The 16,489-nt window shown below is 50.6% G+C and overlaps 2 protein-coding genes across 2 annotated transcripts; both read left to right on the top strand.

The window, feature by feature from the left end:
• The first annotated feature begins 4,188 nt into the window (after positions 1-4,188).
• LOC144119527 (uncharacterized) lies at positions 4,189-6,750 on the top strand. Its single transcript, XM_077652115.1, has 5 exons — positions 4,189-4,211; positions 4,377-4,475; positions 5,257-5,315; positions 5,669-5,886; positions 6,160-6,750. The coding sequence occupies exons 1-5, from the start codon at positions 4,189-4,191 to the stop codon at positions 6,280-6,282; spliced, it is 522 nt and encodes a 173-aa protein (XP_077508241.1). The 3' UTR covers positions 6,283-6,750.
• Positions 6,751-14,335: 7,585 nt separating this feature from the next.
• Positions 14,336-16,197, top strand: LOC144119507 (uncharacterized). The gene is made up of 3 exons (XM_077652100.1): positions 14,336-14,474; positions 14,638-14,995; positions 15,084-16,197. The coding sequence occupies exons 1-3, from the start codon at positions 14,336-14,338 to the stop codon at positions 16,195-16,197; spliced, it is 1,611 nt and encodes a 536-aa protein (XP_077508226.1).
• Positions 16,198-16,489: the final 292 nt, after the last annotated feature.

Genomic DNA, 16,489 nt, shown 5'->3' with positions numbered 1-16,489 from the left:
TGCTTGTTTTTATTTTTATGAAAGAACCTCTTCATATGTTTATATTTATTCAAGAACATTATTTACTTCTCTGCCAGGTGCAGACTCATTGAACTATTTTTAGTTTGCTTGTTAAAATTTCTGTTTTATGTGTTTGTTTATTTACATTGTCTGCTTCTCTGTCAGGTTTCTGTTTTTGTATTTATTCAAGATCATCTCTGTCATGTGCCATAGCATCATTTTTTTTATTTCTTGTAAGCTCTGCAGGCCCGGATGCTTCACACTGTTTATTTTCTTCCAGTTATGTAATTTAAGCTCTGCCAGGTGTGAAAGCCTCCTATACTCTTTTATTTTCCATTCCTTTCAAATGTTTACCTGCAGCTGTGGCAGGTGCACAAGGTGCAATTTCTAGTGCTTGTTTTCTTTCATTGCAATATGTGGGCAAGTGCAATATGTGGGGCAAAGTTGTTCTGAAGTGACTGTAGTTATGAAGGGCATCATAATATGGGGATTCTGGATAAATTTTGAACACTTCGATTTTGTGTCTGTTAAGGTTGTTTGCATGTTCCTGAGTCGTTTTTTTTCACATTACTTTTCCTGCTTTTCCGTAAAGTGTCCATTGTGTGCATTGTAACATGTTCTATCCTCAGTAGACCCGAGGAAAAATGAGGCTTGCCAGCATTCGTCCAAAGTCGCTTCTGAACTAGTGTTGAATGCAGGCAAAAAAAAATTTGGCGGATGCTTGAGCTCCGCCTTTAAAGGTATGATGCAACAATGTTAATATCTCTCGTTTGTGGATCCCTTTACAACTTCAAACGCAGCCATGTTGGCATCATCGTCTGTGATACTCGTGTGTCTTTTACACGTAACATGATTTTTTTAGTCCAGTAAAATCTACGAAGAGCAATGTCTTGTGTAGCACTTGCTGTGCATTCCACCAGTTATGCAATGTGTTTCAGAAAACTGCAAACCAGGGCTGCATCGGGCCTACAAGTCTGCACAACATGCCAAACCTGTGATTACTAGCATTCAAGCTGGCAGTCAAGATGAAGCTTTTTTTTTAAGGGGCAAACAGCGTGTAAGACTTAGACGGAAAGCAAAGAAAACATAGGACGAGTGCTCATCCTGTGTTTCCTGTGCTTTCTGGCTATGTCTTTCGCACTGTTCGCCTTAAAAATGTACAGCCAACTCGCCCGTTTGGCCAGAGTGTAAGATACAACTGTTATTGTGCAATCTCTGCGCAGCACTCGACAAGACATATGCAAATCACTGTTGATGCTGCATGCTTTTGTTTCCCTGCTGTGTGTTACAGTTGGCAAACTAGTATGAACAGCTGTGGCGAAAAAAATTATTGTGACCAATGAATAAACGTGGTGCAAAAACAAACGCTTTACTGGTTCCTAGCAGTCTCCACACCACACTTTTCCCTCGTGCACATTCATCAAACACATAGTTACAGCAAGCAACTGTTTGCCTAAGTGGGCAGGTCGACGTAAGCAACGGCGAAAGACGGTGTACAAGGATGCATTTCACTTGTTGGACGAGCTGTTTCGGCATGTATTTCGACTTGAGAAGGAGAAAGTGCAGTAGCTGTGCGGCAAGCTTGCTGATGCACTGAAAGGCGTACTGGTGACCACTGCCGGTGGAGCAGCAGTTGGTGTGTGCACTTCATATCTTGACACTGGAGGCTTTCAAGCACACGTAAGAAAAAGTAATTTACAAATGCTGGAATGTGGCTACCAGTGGCCAAGGGCATCGTATCACACAGGGGCTCACGCACTAACAGAGGGCAATGGCACTGCCCGTAGCAAGAGTGGCTACGACAACTCGCCACACCAGCACGGCGAGTCATTGCAGCCACAGCTGCCAGATGGTCTAGGGCTTAGTGCCGGTGGTGCTGCTGTTGCCGCTGCTGCTGCCGCTGCTGCTGCCGCTGCTGCTGTCGCCGCACCATCTGCAGGTGTGCTTGCCTCTGCGGACAGGTTGTGCCAAAGAGGCCAATTATACGGTCTCGCATGGCTCTACCACGCAGGTAGGTCATGCGGGATCCTGTCCCCGCCAAGTACCCGGCAAGCAGAGGTGGTCCATTGTTGTCAGGGTCATCAGTAGTGTCGTCTTCGTCTGCAGCCAGGGCTTCTTCAAGACAGATGTTGTGCAACGCAGCACACGCTGCAATGATGACCACCGCCCGCTCCGGCTCGTATTGGAGTGTCCGGTACCTTTGAAGGCACCGGAAGCGGCTTTTGAGAACACCAATGCAGCGTTCCACAACACATCGCATTGAGGCGTGTGCTGCGTTGTACTGCCCTTCTGCAGTGTTTGCACCAGGATGCCCTGACATTGGTGTGAGCAGCCACGGCTCCAGTGGATATCCACTGTCTCCTGCACGACCAAAATTTGCAGTGAAGTGTGTTGTTGCCTATGTAATAAATGATTCATATCAAGCAGCTCAAAGCCAGTATGCTGAACCAGAATTCATAGGCATGCAGAATATTCATGACTAAGGGGTACCTCTGTAAGCACAGCCTTCTAGGTTAATGATGTACTGTGATATCTTACACGACAATAACGATGTGCACACCTCTTCTGCCTTGATGTTTTACGCTTGAAATACGATTCACTTTATAACAATGTTTCTTGTGCCTCTGCACCAGCAGTAAATACACAAAAATAAATAGGATACATCATATTGTTGCATGTCATCCATGTTATAACCCGCCTCTTTTAGGTATGAGCCACTGCTGTAGCTTAATACGTGCTGTCGAAGTGCTGCTTACCCAGAAGAAACTCTCCATCCTCCAGCAGCCCGTGCTCCACCTTCCGACGCAGCCGTGAGTAGCGCCAAGAAAAGGCATCGTGACAAGACCCCGGGCAGCGAGGGTCGACCGCAAGGATCTTCATGTCTGCGTCGCAGATCTGCGAGAAACACAGGCAGACAATCTTGGACGTGAACTTCCACTGTCGAGGTCGCGGCTTTCGAACCCATGCGGTCAGAAAGCCAGTCTACTCACGATCATGGTGTTCATCGCGTAGTATCCTTTGCGGCTCCAGAATGCTGCCCGGTTTGCTGGGTCTCCCCGCGGCGCTTTTATGGCAATCAGCGTGCCGTCGACGCAGCCGACGACGCCTGGGATGGTGCCGCGGGGAAGGAAGGTCGCCTTCGCTGCCGCTTTTTCCTCGGGGTGCGCCGGGAAACGCACCCATCCCTTCTGTGCGCCGGCTTTGCAGATGGCCTCAGCCACACGCCGCACGCACTTGCTCACCGTCGGTTGTGCGAGGCCGACGGTCTGCTCGTTGCCGACGCACACTTGAAAGCCCCCGGAGGCAAAAAAAAAACGGAGAGCGCACAGCACCTGCCGCCGCACCGACAAAACGCTCGTCCGTACGCCTCGCAGTTCGTCTGCAAGTTCGCCGCACAACCACTCCACTTTCTCCTTATCGAGTCGAAATAACCGACGGAACAGCTCGTCCTCGTACACCGTCCTTCGTCGTAGCTGGCGCCGACGTTGCCGCCTCCGCCACCAATAAACAGCAGACGACGCCGCCGCCATTTTCCCTCTAAAACTCTGTAGACCGACTCTTCGCGGTCGCAAAAAACAGTCTAAAACCGCGGGCATAATTAGGTGTTCAACGTCATGCGTTTTTTCTTGTCCGTGACGCCATTGCAGCTTCCCGTGACGCAACTTTTCAAAATGGCGCCGGCGACCAATAGGAGCGGGCATTTTAGAGCGCTCTCAATTGTAGAGCGGTCGGAGCGAGTTCCGTAATCCGGGCCCTGACGTCCGTAGTGGGCGCCTCGTTCCTGCAGAGAGCGCTCGATACCCATTGCCTCCTTGGTGAAGTCAGACACTGTTCGTGGCGGGTCACGGACCATTCCGGCAAATAGCTGCTCTTTTACGCCACGCATTAAGTGGCATACCTTCTGGGCTTCGGGCATAGCCAGGGCCCGAATTACGGAACTCGCTCTAAAGTAGTAGAGCGTTACGTCAAAATGACGACAGCATGACGACAAGGCGTGACGTCAACGCGTGACGGAACGCGGAATAAATCTATGGCTAGTAGGGTGCCGCCCCGGAAGAGTTTATTTGCAGGACAAGAGGCCTATTTGCACGGCAAGGGGCCGTATGCTAACTTTTTTATAAGAACACGCAGTGAATAAAATAAACATTCTTTTATTCTTTCATAAAAGTGTATTTCACTCTCACAGCCATGAAGCAAAACAAGGACATTCAGTTTTGCAAATAACTGCTTTCGTGGGTAAGTTTTGTTGTCATGAGGGCGCGCTGGCAGATGTAAACAGTGAACATGGCGGCCTTCAAGAAAACAGCTGATCCCACGGCTAGTTCCTGCTTTTTTACGCGTCGTCTGAAATCAGGGTTCTATTTGGTTGTCCAGAGTGCGCGGATAACAATTATCGAAGTCAGTGAAGGTCACGGGCCTCCCGAAAGGAACCTGCACGCAACGTCGGGCCCGAAAATCGACGAAGACAATTTGAGGTAAACCTGTGTTATTGGTTTAAAGATGCCACATGCCAAGCATAAGATTGGGGTTCTGTTTCTTTTGCTTTAGCAAATACAAGACGTCCACGAAGCACGGCTTGTTGGATACAATCAACTTTTTTGGATTCATAAACGTCTGGCACAAATGATTCAGTTGGGAAGGAGCAAGAACCAAGCAAGGCGGTTGGGCGCACGCTAACAACCTTGCTTGTTTTCGGTCATTCTTGGCTGTGCTATAAGTTGCTGCAGCGCAGCACACGCATATGTTCCTGTAAAAACATATTAGCCCCAACTCAGAGCAAAGGTGTTTTCCTGCTTTCGAAAAGCGGAACAGAAACTATTGCCTGTTTGTTTTGCCAGCTGTGTTCGCTGCTGCAATTCTCTAAGCGGGAATTATAGTCTCGAAATGGCGCCAACACGAAGAATGCCGAGCGAGCAAGAGCTAATCATAATAGAGTTTATCGAGAGCCATCCGCTCTTGGCTCGGGCTTCTGCCGACCTAACAAACTCATACAGAGCTGTTGAAAAGGTGAGGTGTGGAACCAGCTTGCGTCGATTCTCAACAACAAGGGATCGGCCGTTTAAAAACATGATGTCTGTGCCTTGCGCCTTGCTAGCACTGTTTATTCCATTTGTGGTGTTTTTTAGTCTCGGAGGAGGTGCAGGAATGCATAGACAAGTGGTTGAGCATTATTGAGTGCTTCTCTTTTGCTAGTGCTCTTTTAGTTTCATGGTTTGCCAGTACCAATCAGCCGCGCCTTTTACCCTGTTACAACAGAGGAGATGAACGGGGAGCCTCAGCAAGTTGTCGACAAGACACACTGAGCCCCACAGACCGTGAGTTGGCTTGCCGTTATTCAAGCTCCATACTACCCTTTCTGGCAGCTGCTTGAAAGTAATAGCACTATACTCTCTGGCAGCATTTGCAGCAGTAGCCAAAATACTGCAGTGATTCTACAGTATACACAAAACTATCTCTCTCTGGCTTTGCCACGCAGTGCAGAATGTTTATTTCCCTTGCAGCGAGGCTGTGATATCTCCTAGCAGTCTAGCAAATGTGCACATGAAATATGCTATAACAATGCTGCCCAAGATTGCTGTCCTGTATATTTATGGCAAGTCCTCTAACACATTGTACCAAATGTTTTGCGTATTCCACCACGTGATGAGCACATTTTCTTTCCCGACAGCTACACCGGTGCCCTCGCCGCATCCCTCACAGCAGCACACACCAGAGCCCCCACTGCAGCCCTCATCGTGCGCCACGCCTAGCCTTCTTGGGAAGCGACGGCGAGACGATGGGGCCAATGAGGTGCTGCACCAGACGCTGTATGAATCGCATCATTTGGATTCCCTTACTGAGGCCCGGAACCGCCAGGACGCTGCTTTTCAGCAGAGCATGCTGGAGGTGTGTACTCGCTGCGCACACTGCACTTTGCAGAGTCGAAGCCGTCACCTGAAGCATAAATATCAGTACTCTCTTTTGAGCACCTCTACTTCTGTTTTGACGCCTCTTGTGGGAGGTGGTTGGGACAGCTGAGTTTATGAAACTGACACGAGTCTTCTACAACCATACTTTGTCAAAAATATCTCAGCCCCTGAAATTTTGCATAAAGCTTAAGCGAGATCTCAAAATTGGTTGTCAGTAATAATTTGTAATTGGATGTATTTTTATATGCAGGCCATACGGGAGGTGGCAGATGCTGTGCAGGCGTCAAATGGGCAGCAAGAGCTGCTCATCCGGAACGTGAACCTACCGACGCTAATCTTACAAAAGCAGCTTGAGCCACCTGCACCACATTGAATTGTTCATATTTATTTGCATTATTTGCGTGTTTTTATATTTATGAAAGAACAGCTTCATATGTTTATATTTATTCAAGAACATTATTTACTTCTCTGCCATGTGCAGACTCCTTGAACTATTTTTAGTTTGCTTGTTAAAATTTCCGTTTTATGTGTTTATATTTATTTACATTGTTTGCTTCTCTGTCAGGTTTCTGTATTTATTCAAGATCATCTCTGCCATGTGCCATACCATCATTTTTTTATTTCTTGTAAGCTCTGCAGCTAGGATGCTTCACACTGTTTATTTTCTTCCAGTTATGTAATTTAAGTTCTGCCAGGTGTGAAAGCCTCCTATACTCTTTTATTTTCCATTCCTTTCAAATGTTTACCTGCAGCTGTGGCAGGTGCACAAGGTGCAATTTCTAGTGCTTGTTTTCTTTCATTGCAATATGTGGGCAAGTGCAATATGTGGGGCAAAGTTGTTCCGAAGTGACTATAGTTATGAATGGCATCATAATATGGGGATTCTGGATACATTTTGAACACTTCGATTTTGTGCCTGTTAAGTTTGTTCGCATGTTCCTGAGTTGTTTTTTTTTCGCATTACTTTTCCTGCTTTTCCGTATAGTGTCCATTGTGTGCATTGTAACATGTTCTATCCTCAATAGACCCGAGGAAAAATGAGGCTTGCCAGCATTCGTCCAAAGTCACTTCTGAACTAGTGTTGAATGCAGGCAAAAAAAAAAAATTGGGTGACGCTTGAGCTCCATCTTTAAATGTGTGATGCAACAATGTTAATGGCTCTCGTTTGTGGGTCCCTTTACAACTTAAAATGCAGCCATGTTGGCATCATCGTCTGTGATACTCGTGTGTCTTGTATACGTAACATGGTTTTTTGGTCCAGTAAAATCTACGAAGAGCAATGTCTTGTCTAGCACTTGCTGTGCATTCCACCAGTTATGTAATGTGTTTAAGCGAAGTGCAAACCAGGGCTACATCGGGCCTACAAGTATGCACAACATGCCAAACCTGTGATTATTAGCATTCAAGCTGGCAGTCAAGATGAAGTTTTTTTTAAGGGCAAACAGCGCGTAAGACTAGACGGAAAGCAAAGAAAACATAGGACGAGCGCTCATCCTGTGTTTCCTCTGCTTTCCGGCTGTGTCTTTCGCACTGTTCGCCTTAAAAATGTACAGCCAACTCGACCGTTTGGCCACAGTGTAAGATACAACTGTTCTTGTGCAATCTCTGCGCAGCACTCGACAAGGCATATGCAAATCACTGTTGATGCTGCATGCATTTGTTTCCCTGCTGTGTGTTACAGTTGGGAAACTAGTATGAACAGCTGTGGCGAAAAAAATCATTTTGACCAATGAATAAACGTGGTGCAAAAAAAAACGCTTTACTGGTGCCTAGCAGTCTCCACAGCACACTTTTCCCTCGTGCACATTCATCAAACACATAGTTACCGCAAGCAACTGTTTGCCTAAATGGGCAGGTCGACGTAAGCAACGGCGAAAAACGCTGTACAAGGATGCATTTCACTTGTTGGACGAGCTGTTTCGGAGTGTATTTCGACTTGAGAAGGAGAAAGTGCAGTAGCTGTGCGACAAGCTTGCTGATGCACTGAAAGGCATACTGGTGACCACTGTCGGCGGAGCAGCAGTTGGTGTGTGCACTTCATATCTTGCCACTGGAGGCTTTCAAGCACATGTAAGAAAAAGTAATTTACAAATGCTGGAATGTGGCTACCAGTGGCCAAGGGCATCATATCACACAGGGGCTCACGCACTAATACAGGGCAATGGCACTGCCCCGTAGCAAGAGTGGCTGCGACAACTCGCCATGCCAGCACGGTGAGTCATTGCAGCCAGAGCTGCCAGATGGTGTAGGGCTTACTGCCGGTGGTGCTGCTGTTGCCGCTGCTGCTGTCGCCGCACCATCTGCAGGTGTGCTTGCCTCTGCGAACGGGTTGTGCCAAAGAGGCCAATAATACGGTCTCGCATGGCTCTACCACGCAGGTAGGTCATGCGGGATCCTGTCCCCGCCAAGTACCCGGCAAGCAGAAGTGGCCCATTGTTGTCAGGGTCATCAGTAGTGTCGTCTTCGTCTGCTGCCAGGGCTTCTTCAAGACAGATGTTGTGCAACGCAGCACATGCTGCAAATATGACCACCGCCCGCTCCGGCTCGTAGTGGAGTGTCCGGTACCTTTGAAGGCACCGGAAGAGGCTTTTCAAAACACCCATGCAGCGTTCCACAGCACATCGCATTGAGGCATGTGCTGCGTTGTACTGCCCTTCTGCAGTATTTGCACCAGGATGCCCTGACACTGGTGTGAGCAGCCACGGCTCCAGTGGATATCCACTGTCTCCTGCACGACCAAAATTTGCAGTGAAGTGTGTTGTTGCCTATGTAATAAATGATTCATACCAAGCAGCTCAAAACCAGTATACTGAACCAGAATTCATAGGCATGCAGAAGATCCATGACTAAGGGGTACCTCTGTAAGCACAGCCTTCTAGGTTAATGATGTACTGTGATATCCTACACGACAATAACGATGTGCACACATATTTGGCCTTGGTGTTTTACGCTTGAAATACGATTCACTTTATAACAATGTTTCTTGTGCCCCTGAACCAGCAGTAACAGTAAATACACAAAAATAAATACGATACATCATACTGTTGCATGTCATCCATGTTATAACCCGCCTTATTTAGGTATGAGCCACTGCTGCAGCTTAATACGTGCTGTCGAAGTGGCCCGATGATCAATAGGCTGCTTACCCAGAAGAAACTCTCCATCCTCCAGCAGCCCGTGCTCCACCTTCCGACGCAGCCGTGAGTAGCGCCAAGAGAAGGCATCGTGACAAGACCCCGGGCAGCGAGGGTCGACCGCAAGGATCTTCATGTTTGCGTCGCAGATCTGCGAGAAATTTCACATGCAGACAATCTTGGACGTGAACTTCCATTGTCGAGGTCGCGGCTTTCGAACACATGCGGTCAGAAAACCAGACTACTCACGATCATGGTGTTCATCGCGTAGTATCCTTTGCGGCTCCAGAATGCTGCCCGGTTTGCTGGGTCACCCCGCGGCGCTTTTATGGCAATCAGCGTGCCGTCGACGCAGCCGACGACGCCGGGGATGGTGCCGCGGGGAAGGAAGGTCGCCTTCGCTGCCGCTTTTTCCTCGGGGTGCGCCGGGAAACGCACCCATCCCTTCTGTGCGCCGACTTTGCAGATGGCCTCAGCCACACGCCGCACGCACTTGCTCACCGTCGGTTGTGCGAGGCCGACACACACTTGAAAGCCCCGGAGGCAAAAAAAACGGAGAGCGCACAGCACCTGCCGCCGCACCGACAAAGCGCTCGTCCGTACGCCTCGCAGTTCGTCTGCAAGTTCTCCTTATCGAGTCGAAATAACCGACGGAACAGCTCGTCCGGCAAGTCATACGCGTCCTCGTACACCGTCCTTCGTCGTTGCTGGCGCCGACGTTGCCGCCTCCGCCACAAATAAATAGCAGACGCCGCCGCCGCCGCCATTTTCCCTCTAAAACACTTTAGACCGACTCTAAGCGGTCGCAAAAAACAGTCTAAAACCGCGGGCATAGTTAGGTGTGCAACGTCATGCGTTTTTTCTTGTCCGTGACGCCATTGCAGCTTCCAGTGACGCAACTTTTCAAAATGGCGCCGGTGACCAATAGGAGCGGGAATTTTAGAGCGCTCTCAATTGTAGAGCGGTCGGAGCTAGTTCCGTAATCCGGGCCCAGGCCACCATACCCCTGCAAGAGCCCTCCTTCCAAAGCATCAAAAGTATAGGGGGCATTCACAGCACCCATATAGGGAAGCCAGCTAGGCGGCTCTTGGAGGGCAGCATACACTCTCCGCTTCAAAGCGCATTGTTCACGAAACAAAGATTTCGACTTGCGTGGTGATTCTCCGTGGTGGTCCATCAGTCCGCTCTTCCAGAGACTAAATAGTGTCAGCAACGTAAATAGATCAAATGGCGCAGTATCTGTCTCATATATCGTTGGACACCTGAACCGCGCCGTAAGGGAAGGGATAAGGGAGGGAGTGAAAGAGGAAAGGAAGAAGGAGGTGCCGTAGTGGAGGGCTCCGGAATAATTTCGACCACCTGGGGATCTTTAACGTGTACTGACATCGCACAGCACACGGGCGCCTTAGCGTTTTTCCTCCATAAAAACGCAGCCGCCGCGGTCGGGCTCGAACCCGGGAACTCCGGATCAGTACTCGAACGCTCTAACCACTGAGCCACCGCGGCGGGTTCCTTCTCCACAGGCAAAAAAACGGATACTGTAGGCTGTGATGTCAATGTCGTTGTAAATTGTTCGTTACAATATATTTCATAAAACACAGCATCAATGCACAGAATAAAACAGCGGTCAATTGTCTCCGGTGTACTGCACAGGCGGCAGTACAGCGGCTATGGCGCAAGCATCTCCTTAGCATGAAGCCATGCCTTGACAGGCAGCGTAGACGTTTTCAGTTGAAAGAAGAATGTTTTTGCGGCAGAAGAAATGCACATTCGCCTAACACGTTTTAAAACACTGGTGTCAATGAACTCCAGCCATGCCAGTTGCTGTTCTGAGCGGTGAACAGGCGTTGAAAGAAAACGCAACTTTGGGAGCGAACACTCAACTTAAATAATTCTATTCTCACTTTCAACAAAAATTTCTTCTATAAAAATTTCATAAATGAAAGGCAATAAATTTTTCACCGTAACCCGCTATTGTTTGTATTTCTATTTAGAACACCTCAGGGTGAAATTAGCGACTGTTTTGGGCTGAAGACGCTCTTTTTGCAACTTTGGTATTTTTTTTACTTCCATGTAAGCAAATTCAGTTTTATTCATTCTGCGCGGTGAATATTTCTATAATGATTTTTTTCCGTTTCTTCTGCGAACTGCTTGCTCGTCTGGCAACTTCTGATCGCTGACGTCAGAGGGGCATTCCCGACCCGCGTCGTCTGCTGCGCGCTGTTGAGGTGCTCGCATGCACACCGTACACGGCTGTCGCTCGAGAAATATTATTTTTTTTAGCTTGTAGAAATAAAACACATTTTCAGTGTTTTCTTTTCGGAAGCCGTAAGCTTAGTACGCTAAATGAGTGATCCTGAAAAAAGCCGACTTGCTCGTGGCATCCCTTTTCTGATTGTTGAGGAAACAGAAATCGATGGACCCCAGCTTTATTATTTACCCTCATAACCATGTTATTTTTATGTTATCAATATGGTTTCTTTTGACCAGTCAAGTGCTCCCGTATGTGAAAAGCGGCACGTGCCGTGCATGCCTTCGACGATGCGCGCCATGAAAGCCGCAGAGTTTTACAGCTGGCTAACAATTTCTTGTACGCTATTCATCGGCTCGATAATGAAGCTCCAATTATCACAATGTGGCACTAGAGTAACCTTGAGGCACGAAAGGAGCAGAGAAAAGTGCCGAATGAAGCGTCTTCCCCGCTGCACGTGGGCATTAATTGTAAGTCGAACATACATTCCGTTCGGCTCGTAGAAATAAATAAATAAATAATTGGTTTTTTGGGGAAAGGAAATGGCGCAGTATCTGTCTCATATATCTTTGGACACCTGAACCGCGCCGTAAGGGAAGGGATAAGAGAGGGAGTGAAAGAAGAAAGGAGGAATTAGGTGCCGTAGTGGAGGGCTCCGGAATAATTTCGACCAGCTGGGGATCTTTAACGTGCACTGACATCGCACAGCACACGGGCGCCTTAGCGTTTTTCCTCCATAAAAACGCAGCCGCCGCGGTCGGGTTTGAACCCGGGAACTCCGGATCTGTAGTCGAGCGCCCTAACCACTGAGCCACCGCGGCGGGTCGCTCGTAGAACCCCTTGGAAGGAACCAAGCCGCTTGCAGAACCCTACGCGACTCGAATGCTTTCACTGCCCGCGCCGATGAATTGTCGCCGCCACCTAAATGATGCTTGAAAATAATAGCAGATCATTTAGTGTTTACTGTGCGTGCGCATTGTGGCCTAGGAATGCGGCGATCACGACAACTGCAGCCCCGCGCTGGGATTGTTTACATAGGTGTGCGCAAACAGTACTGCTCATTTGCTTGGCATACAACGCAAGGTGGGCTCTCCTTATCGTAAATATTACATAGTATTGCTCACAAATTGTAGTTTTACTCATTTACACTATCAGAACACTGCAATAAGCGCCGCTGATGCTATATCGCCTGCTTTGGACACGCTTCACCTGGGACCGGCGCTTCCCGCTAATTGTATCTGCTTCCTCTTATCGCTTCAGTGTTTGATTTTGAAGCGCTCTAGCTAAAAATGCGTTTGGAAATTACTTGAATTAATGAAAATAACCTGATTTGTTGTTCACAGTCGACGCCGACGGCTGCTCCCGGCTACCTCCAGTAGATGCTGTGCAAACCGGGTCACATATCGCCACTTGCCCCTTACTGTATACGCGCGCCCTGCGATGTATACAGTCGTCGCTTTGGGGCCACTGTGGCCAAAACTATTCTCGACAGCTATTTGCAGGCGTTAAAACTTGCGCGTTCGCTCACCGCAATTGCCGAAATTGCACACACGAATCCTGCGTACTCGCTAGGCCTCGTCACGAAAGCGGCCGACGGTGGAAATTCAAGCATCTGGCAGCAGTTCCCCGCAGATCCGTAAGCGAGTGTGGAAACCGCCGATCGCCTTCCCATCGGTCTAGTTTAACCGGACCCTATCCCTATACCGAAGAATAACTGCGGTACTATTACCAACGCTTTTGCGGCACCAGTCACTCATATATGGGGGACGACTGCAACTTCGATCGCCCGCGTAAGAACAGGGGCGAATGGGACCTCGCTGCGCACATTGCAGCAACGAGAGCAGACGACGTTGCTACGCGTATGCCCTGGTGACGTCACTATAACATTGAATAATGGCGGTCGCTGTAGGTGGGCGGAGTTTCCCGTTCTCAATTTCGATCTATTTTTGGAGTAGAGAGCGCGTCCAGAGCAGTCAAATTTCGAAAACTGAGTCATAAGCTCTTGTATTAGTTACTGAAGCACAAAACTGCAATACGAAGAACGACCATGTCATGGCCCCTTTGAGCTGAAATGTTAACCATGTTTATGTAAAAAAATTCTTAAAACGCCACATTAGTTGCTTTTTTACTGAACCAAGAAAAGGCGAATAATTCTTGCATGACTTCATTATCAAAATCAAATTAAAAGAACAACGCGAGTGAAATACTCTAAATTAAGATTTGTTATTGTATCCTGTTTCACTTAATATTTTAAGTTGTTTAACTTCAACGAACTTTTGCTCCTTGCGGAAACTATAAAGAGTGGTCACGTGAGCAAAAAAAAACTAGAGAGAAATATTTTATGCGAAGTCTATTCAGCTAATCGCCAACTAGCACAATTTTTTTCAAGTGAATCGGCTGTGGCCGCTGTTCGTCTGGGACGTTTAGAGTGGCATTAATGACCTATATGCCATTATGCACATCTTTAAGAACACTGCCAGAAAGCAATGGTTTTGAAGCAAAATTTATGTTCTTTTGCTCATGTTTACAACAACGGGTTAAAAAATTTTTCGACTGGGTTTTCTTAGTCGACACATTGAGCATGCGCGCGCTTCCCGCGTAAACAAGTCAGCATAGGCCAGCACCCACCGCGGCGCGTTCGGCTGGTCCACGGGAGCTCCAAGCGCCATGGCGTCAGCAGCTCCGCCGCGCGGCAGTCTGAGATTTTAGCTTTTTCGTTCTTGCGCGGGGCTTCCCGTTTCTCCACTAACCCTTATGTACTGCACTCTGCAGCAGGACCTACGGAACTAGAGACTGCAAATTTGGCGGGGTCCTAGTGTGATTAGCCCGTTCCTCTTGGCTCTCGCACGGCTTCCACTCTCTCTACCGAGCTCCAACCACTCCATCCGGGTGGCCATTTACGCCGACGACATCGCCATCGTTGCTTCGGCGCCCACTCTGGACGGACCCGAGCTCCGAGGAGAGGTACAGGCGTCGCTGGATGCTATCACACGGTACCTGGCGCGCATCGGCCTGTCAGCCTCCCCAGAAAAACCGTGGCGATGCTGTTCAGCCCAAGGCGCCTCGCAGCCAACACCATGCCTCCCCTTCAGCTGCAAGGCACCCCCCTGCCATGGCAGAGCAGAGGGAAGTACCTCGGGCTGCACATCAACGCTAAGCTCAACTACAAGGCCGCAATCGGTGAGCTGTGTTCGACTGACAAGCGCGTGACCGATTTTGCGTCCCATCAGCTTGCCCGCGGAGAGGGCGTCACGCTCACCCTTCCCCTTCGTCTGTACGAGGGTACCGCAACGGCGCGCGTACTATAGGCACCGTGCCTACCTATCGTCCATCGGCCTCACAGTGTCACCGGCAAAGACGGAGGCCCTGCTGTACCACCCCAGAGGGCGTCGGGCGCGCATCACCACCCTGCGGCTCGGTGCGGATGGGCTCACGTGGCGGGACCAGGTGAAGTACCTCGGCCTGCTTATCGACCGACGTCTCACCTGGCTTCCTGCGGTGAGGGCTCTCCTGCCTCGTCTACGACGAATCGGCCAGGTGGTCCAGCGCCTCCAGGCCAGGGACAAGGGCTGCTCTCCTTCCTGGGCCATCCGCCTCTTCCACGCAGCGGCCACGTCTCTAGTGACATATGCCCTCCCGCTGGTGACCCTGCCACCCGCCCGCCTTCGGACTCTAGAGCTTGGACACCGCTCCGTCCTGCGGCAATGCCTGGGCCTCCCGCGCATCTCCCCCATCGCTGCCACTCACGCTGAAGCAGGGTCCTGGCCGCTGTCCCTCCTGCTCCTTCAGACGGGTCTGCGCCATGTCAACCGCCTATATCATGCTCCAGACGGAAGGGCCCTTCTGTCTCGGCTCCGCCGAGCACCGGACTCCCGCATGGGGCTCCTGTGTAGCACATTCCACAGGCTCTTCGGCCCCCCTGTCAACCAGGCACCATTCCCGCCCCCAAACAAAAATGCCGCCGCTCCCCATCTCGGTGGACATCCGGAGCTGCAGTAGGCGCCGTACACCTGTTGCTGCCCTGCAGCAGACTGCTGCCACCATGCTGCAGGAGTCCCTGGGAGGACATCTCCAGGTCTACACCGACGGCTCGGTACTTCCAGCAACAGGCCAGGCCGCTGCGGCCTGCGTAGCGCCGGCCTTAGGTGCAGCACTGTCGTGCCGCCTGCGGTTCCCGGCCAACTCCACGGCGGCTGAACTGGCGGGCCTCCACCTGGCAGCGGACCTGCTCCTCCTGCTGCCTGGACAGCAGCCCGCAGTCATCCTAACCGACTCGAGAGCAGCCCTCCAGCTGCTGCGCCAGCACCAGCCCAGGCAGCACACGGTGGCCAACCTTACGGCCCGACTTATGGCCATCCAGGATGCTGGCCGTCCGGTCTCCCTCCAGTGGCTGCCTTCACACGTTGGCATCACTGGGAACGAGGCTGCGGATCAGCTGGCCGGAGCCGCCCACACCAATGGCTCCCCGGTGTCTTCAAAAGTAACGCAGCTGGACTTCGCCCATCCTGCCCTTCAGCAGGCCGTACGGGCCCTCCACCCCGATCCCCGCGTGGCCTCAGGAGTTCGCTTCATGCGGCTACCCGACTGCCTGCCACGGAGGGAACGGACCCTCCTCCTGCGACTACGAACGGGCTGCTCATGGACACAGGCCCGGCTACACCGACACGCCAGAGCCCCGTCCCAGGCTTGCTCCTTCTGTGGGGCAGACGAGACTCTGGGCCACCTCCTCTGTGCCTGCCCGAACCTAGAGGCAGCCCGGCGTGACATCACTGCAGGGTACCGCAACCTAGGGCTGCCTTCCTACTCGGACCAGGACCTGTTGCACCCAGAGCGCAGCCAGACTGAGGCCTTCCGACTGCTGCTGGAATTCCTGCAATCTACGGGATTAGCCACTCGGCTATAAGCCTGGCTCGCATCGCGTGATCCAGAACACGGCCCATATTTCCTGGAAACCCCCAGCAACCGGCGCAGCTGACGACTTTGGCGGCAGCTTGTTCACCACCTCGACACCTGCTGTGCTGCCGTGGACGGGAGTGCGGCTCCCCTGATGCCCTCTCCGCGCGCACTGGTGCGTGCGGGGCCCCGACGCGCCGTCTCCCATGGCGGTATCCAGCGTTTTCTCCCCCTGATGCTGTCCTGACGCAGCCCCCGGCGGTACGACCAGGCCCGCATCCCGTTGTCCTCGACACGGCCGC

This window comes from Amblyomma americanum, chromosome 1 (assembly GCF_052857255.1).
Source record: "Amblyomma americanum isolate KBUSLIRL-KWMA chromosome 1, ASM5285725v1, whole genome shotgun sequence".
NCBI lineage: Eukaryota > Metazoa > Arthropoda > Arachnida > Ixodida > Ixodidae > Amblyomma > Amblyomma americanum.
Note: the sequence above shows the minus strand (reverse complement) of the source record. Positions and strands in the feature narration are given on the sequence as shown.

Bases quoted from the DNA above. Each gene is read 5' to 3' on its own strand.
- LOC144119527 (XM_077652115.1), top strand. From the start codon at position 4,189: ATGAAGCAAAACAAGGACATTCA. The intron at 4,212-4,376 runs GTTTTGCAAATA...GGTTGTCCAGAG, and splicing joins AAGCAAAACAAGGACATTCA to TGCGCGGATAACAATTATCG. The intron at 4,476-5,256 runs GTAAACCTGTGT...CTGTTACAACAG, and splicing joins ATCGACGAAGACAATTTGAG to AGGAGATGAACGGGGAGCCT.
- LOC144119507 (XM_077652100.1), top strand. From the start codon at position 14,336: ATGCTGTTCAGCCCAAGGCGCCTCGCAGCCAACACCATGCCTCCCCTT. The intron at 14,475-14,637 runs GTGAGCTGTGTT...TCGGCCTCACAG, and splicing joins CAACTACAAGGCCGCAATCG to TGTCACCGGCAAAGACGGAG. The intron at 14,996-15,083 runs GCAATGCCTGGG...CTGCTCCTTCAG, and splicing joins GGACACCGCTCCGTCCTGCG to ACGGGTCTGCGCCATGTCAA.